This window comes from Notolabrus celidotus, chromosome 10, assembly GCF_009762535.1.
Source record: "Notolabrus celidotus isolate fNotCel1 chromosome 10, fNotCel1.pri, whole genome shotgun sequence".
NCBI classification, from domain to species: domain Eukaryota; kingdom Metazoa; phylum Chordata; class Actinopteri; order Labriformes; family Labridae; genus Notolabrus; species Notolabrus celidotus.
Window position 1 is genome coordinate 8,649,830 of NC_048281.1, and position 17,879 is coordinate 8,667,708.

A 17,879-nucleotide genomic window follows, 5' to 3' on the forward strand; every position below is an offset into this window, starting at 1 on the left:
ATTCAACACAGTCTTTCTCGCTCCTGCAACCTTTGACAAGATGTGGCATATGTTACTGTTTTACTTACAAAGAGCAACCTTGAGCGTTTCCCTGCTTGTGCAAAAAAGATGTTAGAGCTTTGCATATTCATACTTGCATTGTGTATTTATTCATAACGTCCTTAATCAAGGATACAAACTGTATTTGTTGTTGGTGGCGATCATGTTGCTGATTCTATTGTCCGGTATTCTATAAGTTTCTCATCTGTATCTGTGTTGACTTATTCTAAAACAGGTAAATTTATACATATAAAACATATAAAAGAAAATCTTCCCCCTACTTGTAGACAATAAGTATTTCTGTTCACTCACACACAAACTTCAATTTAGAAGCAACAGGAACAAACACAAAGAAATGCAAACCACTAAGCAGACCATCAAGTATGATATAACGTCCCTGTATTCTTTGCATCCCTCGTGTATATATTGCTTTTACATAAGCTGAAGCTAAACCTCGCACTGTCTCAGTATGTATGGAAACATGGCAGTCACTCGGAGGTCATTTCAGTACAGTCTGCATTTACAGGGCCAAATCCCAGTATACATCCCCTTCAGACTTCAACCACTTAAATTAACAGCAGCTGTGTGTGAAGCATGAAAAATGTGGATGCAGGAGCGTGTAAGCGCTGCTTGAGGATCGGGGCAGGATGTGGAACATTTTATGTCCTTTGGGGACTTGCATGTCTGTGGCCTGCACTGCAGAGTGTAGCGTTCATATTTCATATTCAGTTTGATAAATCTGAATCTCATCCGCTCACTTATCTGTAATTAGAGTTTTAGATTTTTTTGTAGTCTTCGCAGCTGAAAAGCCTGATCATGCTCCTGGCTGCCATGGCTGTGACCATGAAAACATGTCCTTGCCAGCTTGTTAAATGCTCTGGTTTTAAGTTTCATTCTGATGAAATTCTCAAAGCTTGTGCAGCAGCTGTGTGCAGGTTTGCTGATGACAGTGAGGATTACTTGGCATCTGTGGTGTGTTATTTAAACAGTTCACCTGGTCATATGGTGAGGACACCTTCTGCTCCAAGTGGTTCAGGAGGTTCTCGATGGCCGACATGCGACTGTTCAGGTCGGTGATCTTGAAAAAGAGAGAGAGAGTTGGATGATGAAGACAAAAAAGAAGTGTTCGCAGAGAATCAGCTAAAACAAAATGTTAAAAATGGAAGGATCTGCGAACATATGTACCATGTAGTCTCTTAAAGGCAACAATAAAGTAAAGTTAACAGTTTACATAACACTGCTGAGGTAACCCTCAGTGACATCAGGTCATATGATGTCCATTTCACACACACTAAACAAATCAAACAAACACTCAGTCCAGAAATATGTCTTTCCAAAGCAGATGGCCTTCAATTTATGACCCTCTTGATAAAGTCCACGCCGTTCTTTCACATGGTCTCATCAAAGTCCGACTTCAAAGCCAGAACGCTTCATTTCCAAAATCTGATTTTACAATTATCAAGAGGGTCCTCTGAAATATGACGTGAAGCAACTAGTCCAGATGCAAAAAGAGAAGAACTTGAAAGGAGAAAAACAACAAATACTTCTGAAAATGAGATATGAAGCGTTGAATAAGAAGGTGAGGAGGTCAGGTTTTTAAGCCATCCGATATTCATTTGATTTAACGAAGACTTCCTTGCCCTGAGGTTTGCTTCTCAGACAGTGGTCTCCATGTTTAAAATGATCAAAAGGTTTTAGTTTGGTTAAAATTGTGAGTTCAAAGATGTTAACGACTACAAAACAATTCATGTAAGAACCAAAAAGGAAATGGCAAACCACAACATGGAGGGGACAACAGAGAGGCACAAACCTCTGCACAAACAAAGGATGCTCTCCCTGCGTCATGATAAGATCTCATTGGAGCATTGGACGTACTTTATATTTAGACATGGTATAAAGGCACTAGCTGAAGGGCCTGTGGGGTAATGAAAGTTTGAAGTAGTGTGAAAGGTTGCTTCTACCAGCTCCAAGTGCAAATCAGGTCAACATTACAGCCCCAGATGTTTTGAACTGCTGTGAACACATGGTCACCAAAACGTCTCCTGTTTCTGCTCCATTGTCTTTTTTAGCTCTGGACAGGATCCTGGTTCTGGTGTTGTAAATGCTGACCCTGCAGGATCTTCAGATGTTAAAGGTGGTCCCACTTTTCTCCTTTTCAAGTCTTTTCTACACCTCCTTCAACCTCTCACACTAAAAGCATCCAGTCATTGGTCTAGACAGGGTGTGGAGCGTGTGCAGCTTGTTAGCAGAGCAGCATCAGCAGTTTCCGTTTCTCCACTCAGGATGCTTTCAAGCAGAGTCTTGAAGGAAGGTCTGGTGACTGTTGATGACACTGTTTTTGATTTAAGTCTCTGATCTAACCCTGAACCTGTACAGACTTATTGACTCATCCTGATGTCTTGTTCCACAAATGAACTCAAACTATATACGTCAACTAACTTCAAACCTCGCTCAGATAATTGGACAGGATGATTTTCCAAATCAAGACCAAATCGTCAGGAAATACCACCCCACAGGATGAGTGGCTGGTGTCTGAGCACACTTGGACCTCACAGCCAATGACAAATCTCACGGCTGTGTTTGAAGTCGGACAGACTCACGATTGGGCTACATGCTCTCTGCAGGACGCTGGTTGTGTCTCACAGTGTGTTGAACAGCTGTGAGAATTTGCCTTGACGCTGTGGAAATCAGAAGAGGGACAGGTGGGACTGATAAGACCAGGCTCTTATTGTCATGGTTGACTTCGATCATAACCGCATTTACATCCCTTGTTTTCTCTTCCTTATGTTTTCAAACTACAAAGACTGCCTTTGGAGTCACAGAGTCCAGGTTATACCTCGGTGATTAAACATTCAGTCCCACAGCACGTCTGGATCAGCTCAAAGCCTCAAAAAGTGAGGGCACACAAGGACACATGTAGGCTTAGTAATTTCTGACAGCACCGAGGGAGGCGAGCCAAACTCATGGTAAACAAAGTCTGTTTTTTATCTGCTTCCCATGAACAGAACAGTTGTTGTGATCCTTTCCAGAGAGCGAGTTTTATGCTAACACATAAATAGACAATGACGTAATGTATGCAAGTAACCGCACTCTGATGTAGCAGCTGTCTCCTCTCCATCATTCAACACGTCAACCTGATGAACTTGTGTATGTGCGCGTTAGATTTATAACTGTTGGAAGTAAATAATGAAAGTATTAACAGAAAAATGTAAGTTGCAAGTTTATTATTTTACATATGCATCATATTATAGAGTTTGGTCCTGAGTTCCTGTACTCTTTTTTATATACGTAGCATTAATAGGGCAGCATCATTTAAGTTAATAGTTTTGTTTACAGTGTTTACTTACCCTTTACTGCTCATTTTTATGAGGCAAATTCCTTCCAACACACTTTTCTATAGCAAGATCAGAACACATAACGTGGTCAAATGCGCTCATTGAATATTCTACTTCACTGAAAGTAAAGCACAACATGAACAGAAAGCTGAGTCAGTGCTTCTGTTACTTATGTTCAAATAGTAAAAAGCAACTTTGCATGAATTTTCATTTTTATATTTGGTTGACAAAGGAGATATCTGTGCACGGATGAGAATCGATCGCACAGGATGGGAACGTGTGTCCGTGTTGTATGAGGGTCACATTTGAGTCCTCTGTGCGTGCATGTGTTGAAAATGTGCAGAATAAGCATGGGCTGTATGGACAAACCTCTTTTTAAGCCTTTTTTTGTTAACTGTTCTGCATTATGAGCCACCACATCACATTAAGCTACTTTACATTCAGTATGTTACCATAAAAGTTGCCCCCACTCTGTCTTTTCTTTGTTCTTCAACCTAAACAAGAGAAAATACACTGATGACTGTAATCGTTGAGTTTACAGTGTTTTCCTCTTTACTGCTTAGATTATGAAGCAAATTCCTCCCAGCCACAATGTTGCAGTGAGATCAGAGTTTTACCATGCGGTTAATGTTGTTATGTGATTTTTTTAGGGATTTGAAATTCTGTCTGGTAAAACAAGAAAGACATTAAATTATAAGGAAACGCTGCGTCTATTGTTTTGTCCGTTTTTCCCACAACGGCATGATTAAAAGTTTTTAAAGCCTCAGGATTATTACACAGACAAAATGCCTTTTATGGAGTTTAAAACAGGGCCAGAGGCAAAATATGGAACAGAACTTGAAGCCATAAAGATTATATTCATGTCAGCACAGTTGATGGTATAAGACAGGATGTCTTTGCCTGGAGGGGACTTGGTTGTGTGATGAGAGGGCTATTTCAAACTTTAAATGTCATTTCTTTGGTTTAAGTGCTGTGTTGAGATTGTTTCTATAGATTTTGTTTTTGTTTTCATTCATTCATCGTGTGAATTCAGGGCAAAAATCATTGAACTTAATCAATTATTTTCACTCCATACTTTCATTAAAATAGCAAAGTGGAATATTCCTTTTTTTTAATGTTATTGGCGACACCTGTGGCGATAAGCACTAATTGCAGGTGTGTTTGAAGAATATGCACTCACAGGTATCTTAACAGCTCCCTCACTGATTGCTGTTCCTGTTTGTGGTCATCATAGCAAGAACTTGCTTCCTTTCTTTAGTTTTGCACAGACTTATGAAGTTTCACATTTTCCAATCATGAATCCTCTCCGTTGTTTTTGTTTTGTTTTGTTTTTCTGTCCTGTTGACTCACATCTCAGCAGGAGAAGGAAAAACACAGTGCTGCCTCAGCCTACTGTCTTTGGCAGAAGAGACACTGCTGGATGAAAGGAATAATTGTTTCAGGTCATTTCAGCTTCCAGTTCATTGAATCAAAGAGTTCTGGTTGTGTAAGGACTTTAATTCATGGTCAGTAGGCCAATTGAGTTAACCTCTGGTGTCCTAACAAACTGACTGTAGGCAAAATCTAGAAAACAATCCACGAAACCTTTCTTTAAGGGTGATTTGGGGACTTTTACACTGTTATCCAGATGAGAGAGGCAAGGCAGCTTTATTTGTATAACACATTTCATACACGAGGGCAACTCGATGTGCTTTACATTAAAACATTAAAAGCATTGGAAACATTTAGACAAGCACAAAAGAGCACAATTAAAATGACAAATATAATAAAACAGAAAAGAAAGGAAAATTAGAAATATAGTAAAATTACCTTAAAATTTTAATTTAAAGTGGGTTAAAATGAGCTAAGATAGGAAGGCAGTGTCAAATAAAAAGGTCTTAGTCTTTGATGTAAAAGAGGTGAGAGTAGGAGCGGACCTACAGCTTTCAGGGAGTGTGTTCCAGATATGTGGTGCATAATGACTAAACGCTGCTTCACCATGTTTCGTTCTGACTCTCGGTACTGAAAGCAGACCAGTACCTGATGACCTCAGAGGTCGAGATGGTTCATACAGTAGCAGCAGATCAGCAATGTATTTGGGCCTAAACCATTCAGTGCTTTACAAACCATCAGCAGGATCTTAAAGTCTATTCTCTGACAGACAGGAAGCCAGTGTAGAGATCTAAGAACTGGAGTGATGTGGTCTACTTTTTGGTCCTTGTTAGGACTCGAGCAGCAGCATTCTGTATGAGCTGCAGCCGCCTGATGGACTTTTTAGGAGTCCTGAAGACCCCGTTACAGTAGTCTAGTCTGCTAAAGATAAATGCATGGACAAGTTTTTCTGCATCCTGCTGAGGCATAAGTCCTTTAATCCTTGATATATTCTTAAGGTGTTAGTAGTCTGACTTTGTAATTGTCTTAATGTGACTGCTGAAATTAAGGTCTGAGTCTATGACTACACCAAGGTTTCTGGCTTAGTTTGTATATTCATCGTTACAGATTGAAGCTGAGCAGTAACCTATGCAGAGAGAGTGGGGGATTACATGCAGCAAAGGGTCAAAGGTTGGAATGGAACTCTGCTTGCTTTGAGGATTCCCAAAGATTTCCCATATACAGAAGAGTTTTATCGCGATTTAAAAATAGGGTAAGAATCATGTTTTGTACCTGAGGTGGAGGGTTTGATGAGTTCAGGCTCTCCTGGGAGGTGGTGGCTGCAGGGGCCCAGGTGAGACTGGTACAGAGGAAAGGGCTGGCAGTGGTCTTCCTCCTCCTCAGAGTCATCGAGGTCTGGCAGGTAGCTGCTGCTGTCCCGAGGGCCCCAAGCACTGCCGCTGCCCACGACGGGAGTGACTGAGCCGTGAGACGAGCGAGAGGGAATCGTTCTGTTTCTGGGTACGCAAGGTCATCTAGAGAATAAAATATACTCCAAATCAGTAAATAAAAAAGAAGCCAAAACTCCATTTGGGTGATGTGAAAATGAAAAACAGATAAAAGTACTACGACTTCAGGAGGATTATAACAAGGTTCAGCTTCATCCTTGAGCTTACATTTCCTCTTACCAGACATTAAACAACACATGCAAAAAGTTTTGGTCCAATTTGTTAACAGAGCCTGCTTCATTCTCATATCTGGAAACAATAACGCATGGTTTTTACAAATGTCTTGACATCATCCCGCACACCAAAGAGATAAAATCGACCAGCTAAATTAATAACCTACTCTATGCTGCAGGAAGTGCCTCTGTGAACAAATATGACCCTGTTTGTGTCCTAACTGTATCAGATGCATGCGACTTTGTTGCTCAACATTTGACAATTATTTATATCGATTGAACTTGAGCACCTCTCTGAATTTGACTGATTTGTTGAGCGTGTGTCCTCCTGATACATACAAGTGTTTTCCCTGATCATTTAGCATCCAAACTACTCTTACTGTCCTTTCTGTCCAACTTAAACACCCAGTGAAGGTATCTCAGAAAAATTAGGTTTCAGATCTCCTAAACGGGTTAGCTAAATGTAGTTAGCCAATAAGCTAAACAGAGTAAAAACAAGCCATAGAAACATGTAGTGCGGCCTGTTTTCCTCAGAGTGAGGAAATAGCACAGTCAATTTAACCTTATGTAGGCAACACGTTTTTTAACACTTAAAGATCCAGACATCACTGTCCTGCAATAGAGACAACAACAAAAAGGGGAGGTCAAAGTTGTGAAATTGGACATTCAGGTGTAAATCTACAACACCAGCTCATCTCAGCTAGCCTCATAACTTTAAGAAAATATTGTCCTCAGTTGCATCGTCCATAACTTCAGAAAGCTAGACAAAACCAACGACATAAAATATGTAATGTAACACGTGAGCATATACCATACATGATTATTGACATGGTATGTAACATGGCAGAATTAAACCTGTAGAAAATAGAGAAAAAGTCAATGGAGAATAGGATACCACGAAAATATGACATTCTTCTTTGCTATAGCTTACAAAATGACCACATTACAGATGATCAACATTATTGGTTATCTATTATGTGTTGTATTATGTCTTTTGTCACATGTCTTCCATTGTGTGCATGAAGTCCAGATGATGCTCTGAACTGTTTTTAATCCTCATGTATGCTAATTAGCCAAGTGGCTTTGCTGAAACTGTTTAGCTGCAATGTAAGTGCTGTCGCCTTCCTTTTTTTTATTTATTTTTTTCTTGAAACAAAAAAAAAGTGCTTCGCCTTCCTTTACCTTGCCGTTGAGCCATCCCCAGATCCACCTCTTTACGCTGCTCAACCAGGATCTGGTGGAAAACAGAGGCCATGTCACTTCCGCCAGCCTGGACTCCCTCAAACCTTCATCCATGTCCATGACGTCATGTGACACCTGGGCCTGAAGAATGAGGACGAGAGGTGAGTGCAGAGGAGGTATTGCTGCCGTTTGACACACAGGTACATTTCAGGTCAAGGTTAGAATTAAAAACAAATTGATCAACTTGTATTGCCACACCAATTCATTTAAAAAGTATTACGATGTGAGGCTATTAGGCTGCGATAGGTGCAACAAATGCATTCAATACTGATGGTTATACTCTGCATGCAAAAAAGGCAAGTTTTCTCCAATCAATAAATAATATAATCATGTATGAAAAATAATAAAATACTAAAACAAGTAGCCTCAAGCAGGTGTACACATAGAGTAATACTTTACTGCTTTATTTTGAAATGCTATAGAGTTAGTTAATGTGTTTGATGTATCAGCATTACTCAGTGTACAGGCTTATGAAAACTCTAACTGCTGCTCTAATTGCAAAACTTTGCTTCCACAGTTGATCAGATTTAATTTTAACAGCACATAAAGTTCTGTGTCCTATCCTTTTGACTGATAAAGCTGTTGTGACTTGGTTAACTGCCATCTTGTCAGAGTATTGTTCTTGATGAGCTGACAAGATGTGCATCTGTGTGGGCAGATAGAATAATAATATTGGCAATGATACTATAATAAAGACCTGCTAATTCAGACAAAGAAGATTTCCCGAAGACAGAGAAACAGAAACAAGCTGAAGGAGAAACAAACTGAGGAGTTTTTGTATGAAGGCGTGCAGATAAGAGACTACAGAGCTGCAGCAGATTTACCAGATTTGTTGAATGTTGCTGCACTCAGGTCACCTTTCCTTTTTGATTTCTAACATTTGAATCCTCTCTTCTCATAAAACCCCTCCCAGGGACAGGTGTTGCAAATTAACATCCCCTGAACATAAATACTTTCATCAGAATATTGGTCCCTTGCAATTACACCATAAATAGTTATGAGTTTGGGGGAGAACTACCTCCAGAGTTGTGAAGCCTTTTACCTGGTTTGACCGTCCTCTGGAGTTTGTGCAGTTTTTACGACCCAGCTCAAAGTCAAAGGGATCGACAGGTAGTCGCCTTTTGGCCTTTTTCATCTTCAGAGAGCAGAGCGAGAAACACCGTCACCAAAAGAGAGAGGAGAAAGAGGTAGAGTTGATTATGAAAATGAACAGGTAATAGTGTAGATGCAAGTGTAGAAAAAGGAGACAAGACAAGAGAAGAGAAGAGAGAGAGAGGAGAGGAGAGAGAGGAGGAGGAAGGAGAGGAGAGGAGAGGAAGGAGACTAGGTCCCAGTGAAGTCCTCTAACAAAATGACATAAAAAAAAAGCACAGTACCATTTTTATGGCCAATCTGAAGGTGTTGCAAAAGTTGGATTGATGGTTACTAATGGTACTTAAGTTTTATTATTACTAATGATTAAGTTTTAATTTAGTTCACATTGCACATTTTAAACACATGCACATGTTTATGTCAAAGTTGGTCTCTCTCTCTTCTGACGAAAAAGGAGCACAGATTGAGAAAAGGGTTAGAAATTTGTTTTCAGAGTGCATCAAACAGAGGATTTTTTATTATTTAGGTCCAGAGTGAGCAGTCTGTTTTTATGAACAACTTGGGATTGCTGTATACATTTGCAGAAAAACAGATGCTTATGGCTGTGACTAAAATGTAATGCTATCCCAAGAGAAGCAGAACTCTTGGAACAGAGATTAGCTGCTTTACTATTTGAAATTGAGGCCTTGAAAGACCGTGTTTTTGTCAAAGACACTTAATCCCTGTTGTCTCTGTCCGGAAAGTTTCTCTACAGTGAACAGGGAGGTTTTTTCAAAGGTAGTGCTGTATTTTGAACAGTAGGGGACACTGTGTCTAAGTTGAAATCAAAGCAGGAAGCAGGACTTGGCGTTCTCCTGGTCTGTCTTGTCGTATCATCCATCACAGGTCCAGTCGTATTACATCTAAATAAAATCTAAATCAGTGCTCAGCAGTGAAACTCTGGAAAAGTATCCAGAGACCCAGCAGAGCCCGGGAGTCCTGTCAAGCTTTTTTCCCGCTGCAGTGATGGAACATAAACACAGTTTTGCTCCCACATTACACAGACTGTGGTGTAAACAATAGCAGTTTTTGGTTTTATGATGAATTCCAGCAGACTCAGGGCAACTTTTTTACAATATGTGGACTCAAACCAGACACTTTTTCAACTCTTTCAACTCTGCTCCGACTCTTTTATGTCCATTATGTATGACAGCCTGGTATTTACCCACAGTACCCTGCTGGCAGGGCCTAACCTTTGTCTCTACGAGCTGTCAAAGCATTCCAGCTGCTGCTCAGGGCTGGACTACATCACAGAGATAACCCTGTAAGGAAACACCTCAGCCTTTCAACAGAGGACAGACTGGTCAGCGCTGACACAGATCAGTGCTGACCGGAGCCGACTCTCTGATGTTTACAGTAACAGATACGCGCTAAATGAGGAGTTGTAATTCTTTGTTTTGTTCAGTGTTGATTCTCCTGGATTAAACTTCAAACACAAATCCTTTAGCCACAGTTTTCAATCCTGGATTCATAACTTTGAACCAAGAGGAAACAAGTGAGGGAGAGTAGAACACTGTCTGATCATCAGCTCATCACGAGGATGTGGGTTATGCTTTGTTTATTCATACCATTTCAGATTTTGTGGATAACTCTGTTATTTGTGGTCTGCTTGTCAGGGGCAGATCCAGAGGGGATGTGGCCCACCCTTAAAACCTTATTGGTCACCATTCATACCACACCAAAACCCTGAACTATGATTGTCCGTTTGCCTTGTCAGAGGCAGGACTTATATTAAAAGTCTGGGCTGTGTTGCAAAGGATGCATGTATCCCTATTTGTAATATGATGTGACACATTATTTGTGAAGTTCTTTGAATTGTGAGATTGGATAAATCTTTTAAAGTCCTTGAAGCTCCTATGAGAAACTTTTAGTTTGTGTTGATTCTGGTGCCCCCTGTGGACAAAATTGTACCTCATATTTATTTACTTATTTTGCATGTATAAGTGTTTTTTTTAAAAACAAAACATCTTATCCTGCTTTATCTTAATACTCATATATATTTCTCATCATAAGTATTTGCTAATGAGTTTTTCTGCTGGTATTGAAACAGACTAAAAACAACAATGTTGCCTCGACATGACTTAGACAAGCAACCATTACCATTAGATTGATTATTTCTATTTTGTTGTTTATCTGTGTGTAAAGAAGCAATTATTAACATGCTGCCAAAACTGTCATTTTTAAGTTTGCCCATACTTAATATCAATTATTAGTTTACACGCCTGACACAGGATAATTACACATATACAGGACAAGATCAGCAGAGAGATAAATTGCATCGCTTTGTCCACAGGGGGCGCCAAAATCAACATGACTCAAAAGTTCCTGACAGGAGCTTTTAGCACCAATCACTTTGCAACACTAGTGACCAAAAAAATGTATTTTTAACAGGCAGAAACCTCGAACAAGACCTGACTCATTGGTGAACAGCTGTCTGTCAGCCTAGAGACATTTGGTTAATGTCGTGAAACAGTTCGGTTACTTTTAGGCTCCAAAACTATTTAGTAAGGAAAAACACTTTAAAGTTTAGTATAACAAAAAATAGAGACAGTGAGGTACCTGACGTATTATGTTTGACTTAACAAGTAAATGTGCATTTGTCATGTTAGCAATGTAGTTATTGAATGTCTGTATGTTAAGGAAGTCATCATCAGCTTTACAGAGAATGAAACTATGTTTGTTTGCTCACTGCATCATGTCATCAGGCTAGTGAAGAACCTGCTGGCCACTGGACAAAAAGGCCAGACATGACTTGATCATAGATAGCTATTAATGTCTTATAAGGAGTCGTATCCTCAGTTAAACACTACTTCAACCAAAGACATGACTAAGTTATCCAAACAGAGTCTCCTTGTGTTCTACTGCAAAACTTGTTTGCCCACTGTTACAAATTAAGCAACCCAACGTGCCTAATCGTTTAAATAGAAACAAGAAAGACGTGCAGGGAATTAAATCAACAGAACTGAAGTGAATCATACGCCCTTTGTGGGTTCGTTGAAGCCTCAACTTAAATTATTGCAGAAATCACTTGAACTGTTTAGTTTTGTTGTCTTAGTTCAATTTAGTATCAGTTTCCTGTTTTATGATGCATATCAATGGAATGCTCTCTGCTTGCCACAAACTCACTAAAACTAAAGTGCCTACAAAATAGCTGCAAGATGCCTCTTTATTTAATGCTCAGAACAAGCAAACTAAGATTAGGCAATTAGTAAGAAAGCATAAACATGAACAAGAACAGCATGTTGTTTAACCATGAGGCAAAAATGAGATGTGTTCGTACCCCTTTGTAGCTTTCTGCAGCGTCCATGCTGTGCTCCTCGTATCCATCTGCTGATAGAGAGGACAGGCATGAAAGGGTTTATCCAAAGTTTTTCCAATGTAACTGAATAAGAGCATACAGAAGAATCAAACATATGCTTTATAGGCAGGTTTCATTTCCCTTTGTGCACGCATTTGCAAATCTCCAAGGTGAACAAACCTGTGTGTACAAGATGCAAACTAAGCTCTCAAAGTTACACTTCTGCACACGGTACAACTTGAAGCAAATCCAAAGCTGGAGTTTTTTCATTCTGGCAGAGCTGCAGTGTAAAAAGTGAAACGAAGGAACACTGTGTGTTTTCAGGCCCTCTTTATGAGAGTGTTTATGGTTAAGTTGCATTTCTACTTAGCAGTTCCCTCTTGGATACGGTGAGAGGAGAGGGAAAAAAGATCGGAAGCTGCAGGAAGAAGCAGAAGTTCAAGATGAGCTTCCCAAATTAACAGAGATTAAGTTGAAAAAGGAAAAAAAAATAATCAGGTACAAACAACTGTGCACATGGCCTGCAAGACGTTTCCATCATTTTCAACAAAGGCCAATTTCACAGACATTTTCCACATCACTCACAGAAATGATTGAATGATAGAACTTTTCAAGAACACACGAAACACCCTGAAAGCATCATTAGCACAACTAATAATGCGTCTGCTCAATCAGCAGAGTTAATGGTTTCATAACAATGCTAAGAGTTTCCACAAACATGTTAGTTTGAAACCTCAGCTAAATCTTGGTTCTGCTCCAGACTCTTGATTTGCCAATGTGAATAAAGCCTGAGGAGCTCAGACTGTGCCAACCAAACCAGAACATTTTAGTCTGTTCCCAAACCACTATACCCACTGTGAGAGACTTCCAACACTGAGGTCTACATGGATCTTTCTAATACTCTACTGAGAAAATTCAGTACTCGGTGTAGGTTTCAAATACCCCTGAGTTATTATATTCTTTTTACATTAACAATCACACAGATTCTGACTTAATGTTGTTAACAAGGTGGCATACCAGGCATTAAACATTAATATACAGAATGGATCAGAGGAAGACCACACACGTCCGGATTAAGTCTTAAAGGAACAGAGGGAACCCTCACTGTGACAATAACAACATGAGCTTTAATGGACCTTCAGGGCCCCTGAGGGTGTCGGGCCTACAGACACAAATCAAAGACTTAGACTGAGGAGACTTGAGAGGAAAACTGTTATAGAAGTGCCTCAAACCTGCAGTCTTTCTACAGGCCACCAGAAAGAACTCAACAAGGTGCAAGAAGATCTCCTTTATACAAGGGAATGACAAAATGAGCCACTCCTGTCTTTATACTCCCTCAGTTAACATTTCCAAATCTGATTATGACCTCATTTGCTAGTTCAAAGTCTGTTTCATTACAGCATGATGAAGATTTTTGCTTGGGACAAGACAGATGTTAAATCAGAGCATGCAAGACTAGACTAGGCTAGTTTTGACATTAGGTCCCTTCATTGAACCCTTGAAATCTCTCTTTTTGCAGCATTCTGTCGCACTTGAAGTTAGCAAATGGAGTATTAGTAACTTTCCCAAATAACCATGGATGGATGTACCTTGCTAACATCACTAGCATTAGCTTCAACTACAGTAGTTTGGTCCGTGGCACTGAGGTTCAAAATATGCAGAGCTCTCCTCTCTTAACAGTTTTGCATGTGCACAGATCTGCTGTCAAGCTAGCAACTACTAATAAGTGACCACTAACTAAGCAATAGATACCATCATGCATTGCAGTGCAAAGGAAAACAGTGAAGTAAAGAGAGAAACACGACCTGAAAATGTTGGTATTTGGTGTTATTTTAACATTTATTTCCATTATCAAGCATTTTTTAAGATTACATTTTTCCTATTTTGACAGCGGATTACGTTGGTTTTTCAGAATGATGATGACAGATATGAGACTGTTGTCCATAAGCATGAGACAATGGGTTCAGCTGGAGCATGTAAATATGGCTTTATTCAAATACGCTCAGTATAATGTTAGTTTTCACTAAAACTCATGCTGTCATTTGTAATTGACCACTGGACGGTGCTGAGCAGCTGTTTTAAGTGTGGGACAAGAATGACATCAGTATCAGCATCTGGAGAGATGTTAAGTAGAGTCTGACAGATGTCTGTTCACCAATGACAGAGCTGATGAGCTCAGTGGTGCAGCTGTCTTCAGGAGACTCCACAGGTGCAGCAGGGATAACTGAATGAGTATGTGATCTTGGACACAGCCTTAGTGATGCTAGAAAAATATGGTGAAAGCCAAAATGCCAAACTTGAGACTTAAAATCAATAGTCCACAAACCAGTGGGTGCAGTAACTGCTGCTACATTCACTTCCTCTATGCTGTCCACTGTTGGGGCGTTTAAGGTTGAAGCATACTTGGCCTGGTTGTTGATCCAGCCCTGACCACACTGGTTGTTAAAGTGGCTCCAATGATCTGAAAATCAGTGCCTGAACATTGAAACATGATCACTGTACAAGCTGGAATGTAAGTAACAAAAGTGTCTCTGCAGACTCGCCATGTATCGAGTTTACAAGTCAGCTAGCTCCATGCTCATCATCATTGAGACTATCATTTTTTACATTTTGGTTTTAAGTCATACTCGGGGTTAGGTGGAGGGGATGGGAATGTCTGTTTGGCCAGCTAGTCTCCAACTTTGTAAAGAAATATCTCAAACTGTTGTATCACTATGAAATATTGATGATAGCTTACTACAAACTAAAGCTGATGAACATGAATCTTAAGCCTGCAGTAATCAAAATCAGTATGTTAGCCGACATTTAGAGAGAGGCTAGCTTGGCTGTCGTTTGTCATTGTTCTGAATCAGGGGTAAGATATCATGAGAGTGCAAGAGCTCCTGACGTTTCTGCGACGTCAGACCTTCCCTCGTGGTTTAAATAAGTCAGCCAGTTAAATTTAGTTATTATGTTGTGAATCATGAGGCAGAAATAAGAAAGAAATGACTTTCTAGCTGTGTTTTATCAACTTAATAAAAGTTATTGTTGGTTGTGATCTGATTGTTGTAATTACTTTCTCACTCTTGGCCTTTTTTTGTAGAATGTAAAAGGAATGAGGTTGAGTTTGTCAGCCTTGCATGCCCTTACTCTAATAAATCGCTCTGCAAATTGGGATAATTTTTGGTAGTCATTACTTTCCACATAAAATGATAATCAAGAGCAGCAGCTGCACCATTTAACCGTGAAACCCGGTTTGGGCACCTATTTGTACGAAACTCCCTTTTTTTAAAGAACGTGTGTGAATAAAGAGTCTTTCTGTGCACATTTCCTCGTGTGCACAAAGGACATTGGACACAAAGTATGACACCCTCCGAGCTTTGGGGCCCAGCGGACCACTGCAGAACACATACAGTAAAGAGGCAGCAAAAGAATGTGTGTGTGCGTGTGTGTGTGTTGGTGTGTGGTGTGTATGTGTGTGTATGTGTGTGTGTGAGTGTGTGTGAGTGTGTGTGTCTGTGTGTGTGTGTGTATGTGTGTGTCTGTGAGAAAGAGGGTACAGTCATGCATGTTGAATCTAATCCAGGTGGTCACATGAATGTCTGCATGTGATGAGATGCTAATCATTTTAAACATAAAGCATCTGTTAACACGCATATTTATGATGTGTTTGGTACATACAACACACATCTGTGCACACGCTGTTAGCTTATTCCTCATTAATATGGTGAACAAAAGTTCTGTTCCCCCTCCCTCTTTCCATCTCTCTCTCTCTCTCTCTCTCTCTCTCTCTCACTCTCTCTCTCTTTCTCTCTCTCTGCAAGACTGCATCGTTCAATTCCAGGCACAGAATGGGAGACATGTGACTGGATGATCACAAGGCCCGCCGGGCTAAGCCAACTCACTCTGTATCCTTTCCCAAAATCCTCCAGGGTGACTCAGCGTAAGCAGTACCAGGAGTCTTGGCTGTCTGCTCATAATTCATTGATCTCTTGGTGCTGTGATCTCACTTGGAGACCTGCTGTGTATAATAACGCTTGGAGTCGATGCTTCAAGGGCACGGGTTTTAAATGCTTTGGTGGGGCCGGAAGATATCAGCGATGCTGTGTTAGCAACTTCAATAAGACAGGAAGAGTGGTGGAAAGGTTTTGATAAAGCTTCATGCCGCCACTGAATCAGACTGTAAACATGAGCAGCAAACATAACCAGGACTTTTCAGCATGTTAATACCTCTGCTAATCATGTCTGAAGAGGTTAAGTAGGCATATAAATGTACTACAAGACTGAGTTATGGGCAAGAACTGAACATTGGACGACATGGCTCTGGTTGTGTCCAGGTTCTGAGACAGTAAAGTCTGTGACAGCACTCGGCACAGCTGTGAGGAGCCAGAGATGGAAAAACAGGAAAGATGGAGGAGATTAAATCCCTGTGACAGATTTGGCAGAGTGATGATGACTGCTTCCTATCCGAAAAGGAGAAAGGAAACTTAATTCTTGTGACTTAATGTCACAGAAATGAAGGGTCTGATAGACAGGTGGCTGACATATGAGAGGAAAACAGTTACAGTTTGTGTTTAAGGCTGCAAATACAAGTTTACTTTAACTTTAAAATGCAGAGTATTAGTTTATATTCACATGAACGTTTAAACCATAGACTGTTTAGAATATGGATGAAGTCTCAGTGACGTCACCCACTGGTTTGTGAAGAGGTGTTATGAAGCCCAAAGACAGCACATGGAAATGCTGACTCCAGCTAGCTTCTGGCTGATCTAGAAAGCAGTAAAGAGGAAGAGCTGAGGCTGCAACCTTGATGCCTGCATAAAGCCACAGACCTGTCAGTCGAATAGGCCACACACCAGGTATGCCTACATATGCATAACTCTGTGGCTTAATTCAATCAAAATGGATGCATTATAACAAAAACCCTGTACTTTCTGTTATGAATGGAAGAAATGAGGCATCAAAACAGGTTTAAGTCTGCTGTTGTGTGGAGGCTTACAGGGCTTCTTTGGCTTTTGGAGCCGGCCTCAAGTGGACCTCAAGAACTGCAGTTTTTTTGCACTAGCTTACTTGTACTGATGCTGTTTTTGGGTGCCTGTCCGATGTGTGCCCATGCAGACTCAGTGCATGTGAGCGTTCATGTGATATGCATTTCAGGATGTTGTTATGGGCAGAGATTAGTTCTGAAAAAAGTGCTAAACCTCTTAATCCTTTTGTGTGGAAGTGGCTGTAGTGATGTTTTTGGCCAACATAAGCACTGCAACAACCTTTATGCTTCTTATTAGACATTCTCAAAGTGTTTACAGGACTTGTGCCATCGATTAATGTGTCCAAACAGTATTGTGTAATATGATTGAGAAAGCAGAAACTTCATGTTCCCTGGTTGACTTTTGGTTTATTCTAGAACAGTTGCCTAGCACTCATAATGTGCTATAATGTGCTTAGTGCCAATAATGTCCCCGCTACTCCCACAAAAATGCATTGTAATTTTAGGATTATGTGGACTGTACAAAAAATTCTTCCAGCTCCTGAATTTGAACTTGGAAACTGGACCCTCTTCCCGTATAGATACACTTGTCATGGTGAAGTTTTAGAAATTATCAGTCAGCAGAGATTGAGTCTAATGGCTGAATCATACTTTCCATGCAGTTACAGTTCAGTCTGCAGCTGTTGAAACTCTTTGAATCTTTTCATTTATTGGGGATTTCTTATGGTAAGCTCAGGCAGACTTTCAACAGTGCTCTGCAGACTAAACTTCTGACCTGCAGCCCCTCCCGAGGGCTTCTACAAAAAATGAGTGGAACAGATGGAAATTTGTCAAGGT

At 40.2% G+C, this 17,879-nt stretch overlaps 1 protein-coding gene across 1 annotated transcript in view; it reads right to left on the reverse strand.

Annotated features, from left to right (window-relative positions):
• mlphb (melanophilin b) overlaps positions 1-17,879 on the reverse strand; it is a 38,304-nt gene that overhangs the window by 8,463 nt on the left and 11,962 nt on the right. Inside the window, 8 exon segments of the mRNA XM_034694674.1 lie at positions 1,034-1,117; positions 6,018-6,059; positions 6,061-6,242; positions 6,245-6,259; positions 7,588-7,665; positions 7,668-7,728; positions 8,690-8,782; positions 12,059-12,108. Coding sequence (XP_034550565.1) covers positions 1,034-1,117; positions 6,018-6,059; positions 6,061-6,242; positions 6,245-6,259; positions 7,588-7,665; positions 7,668-7,728; positions 8,690-8,782; positions 12,059-12,108 — 605 coding nt within the window.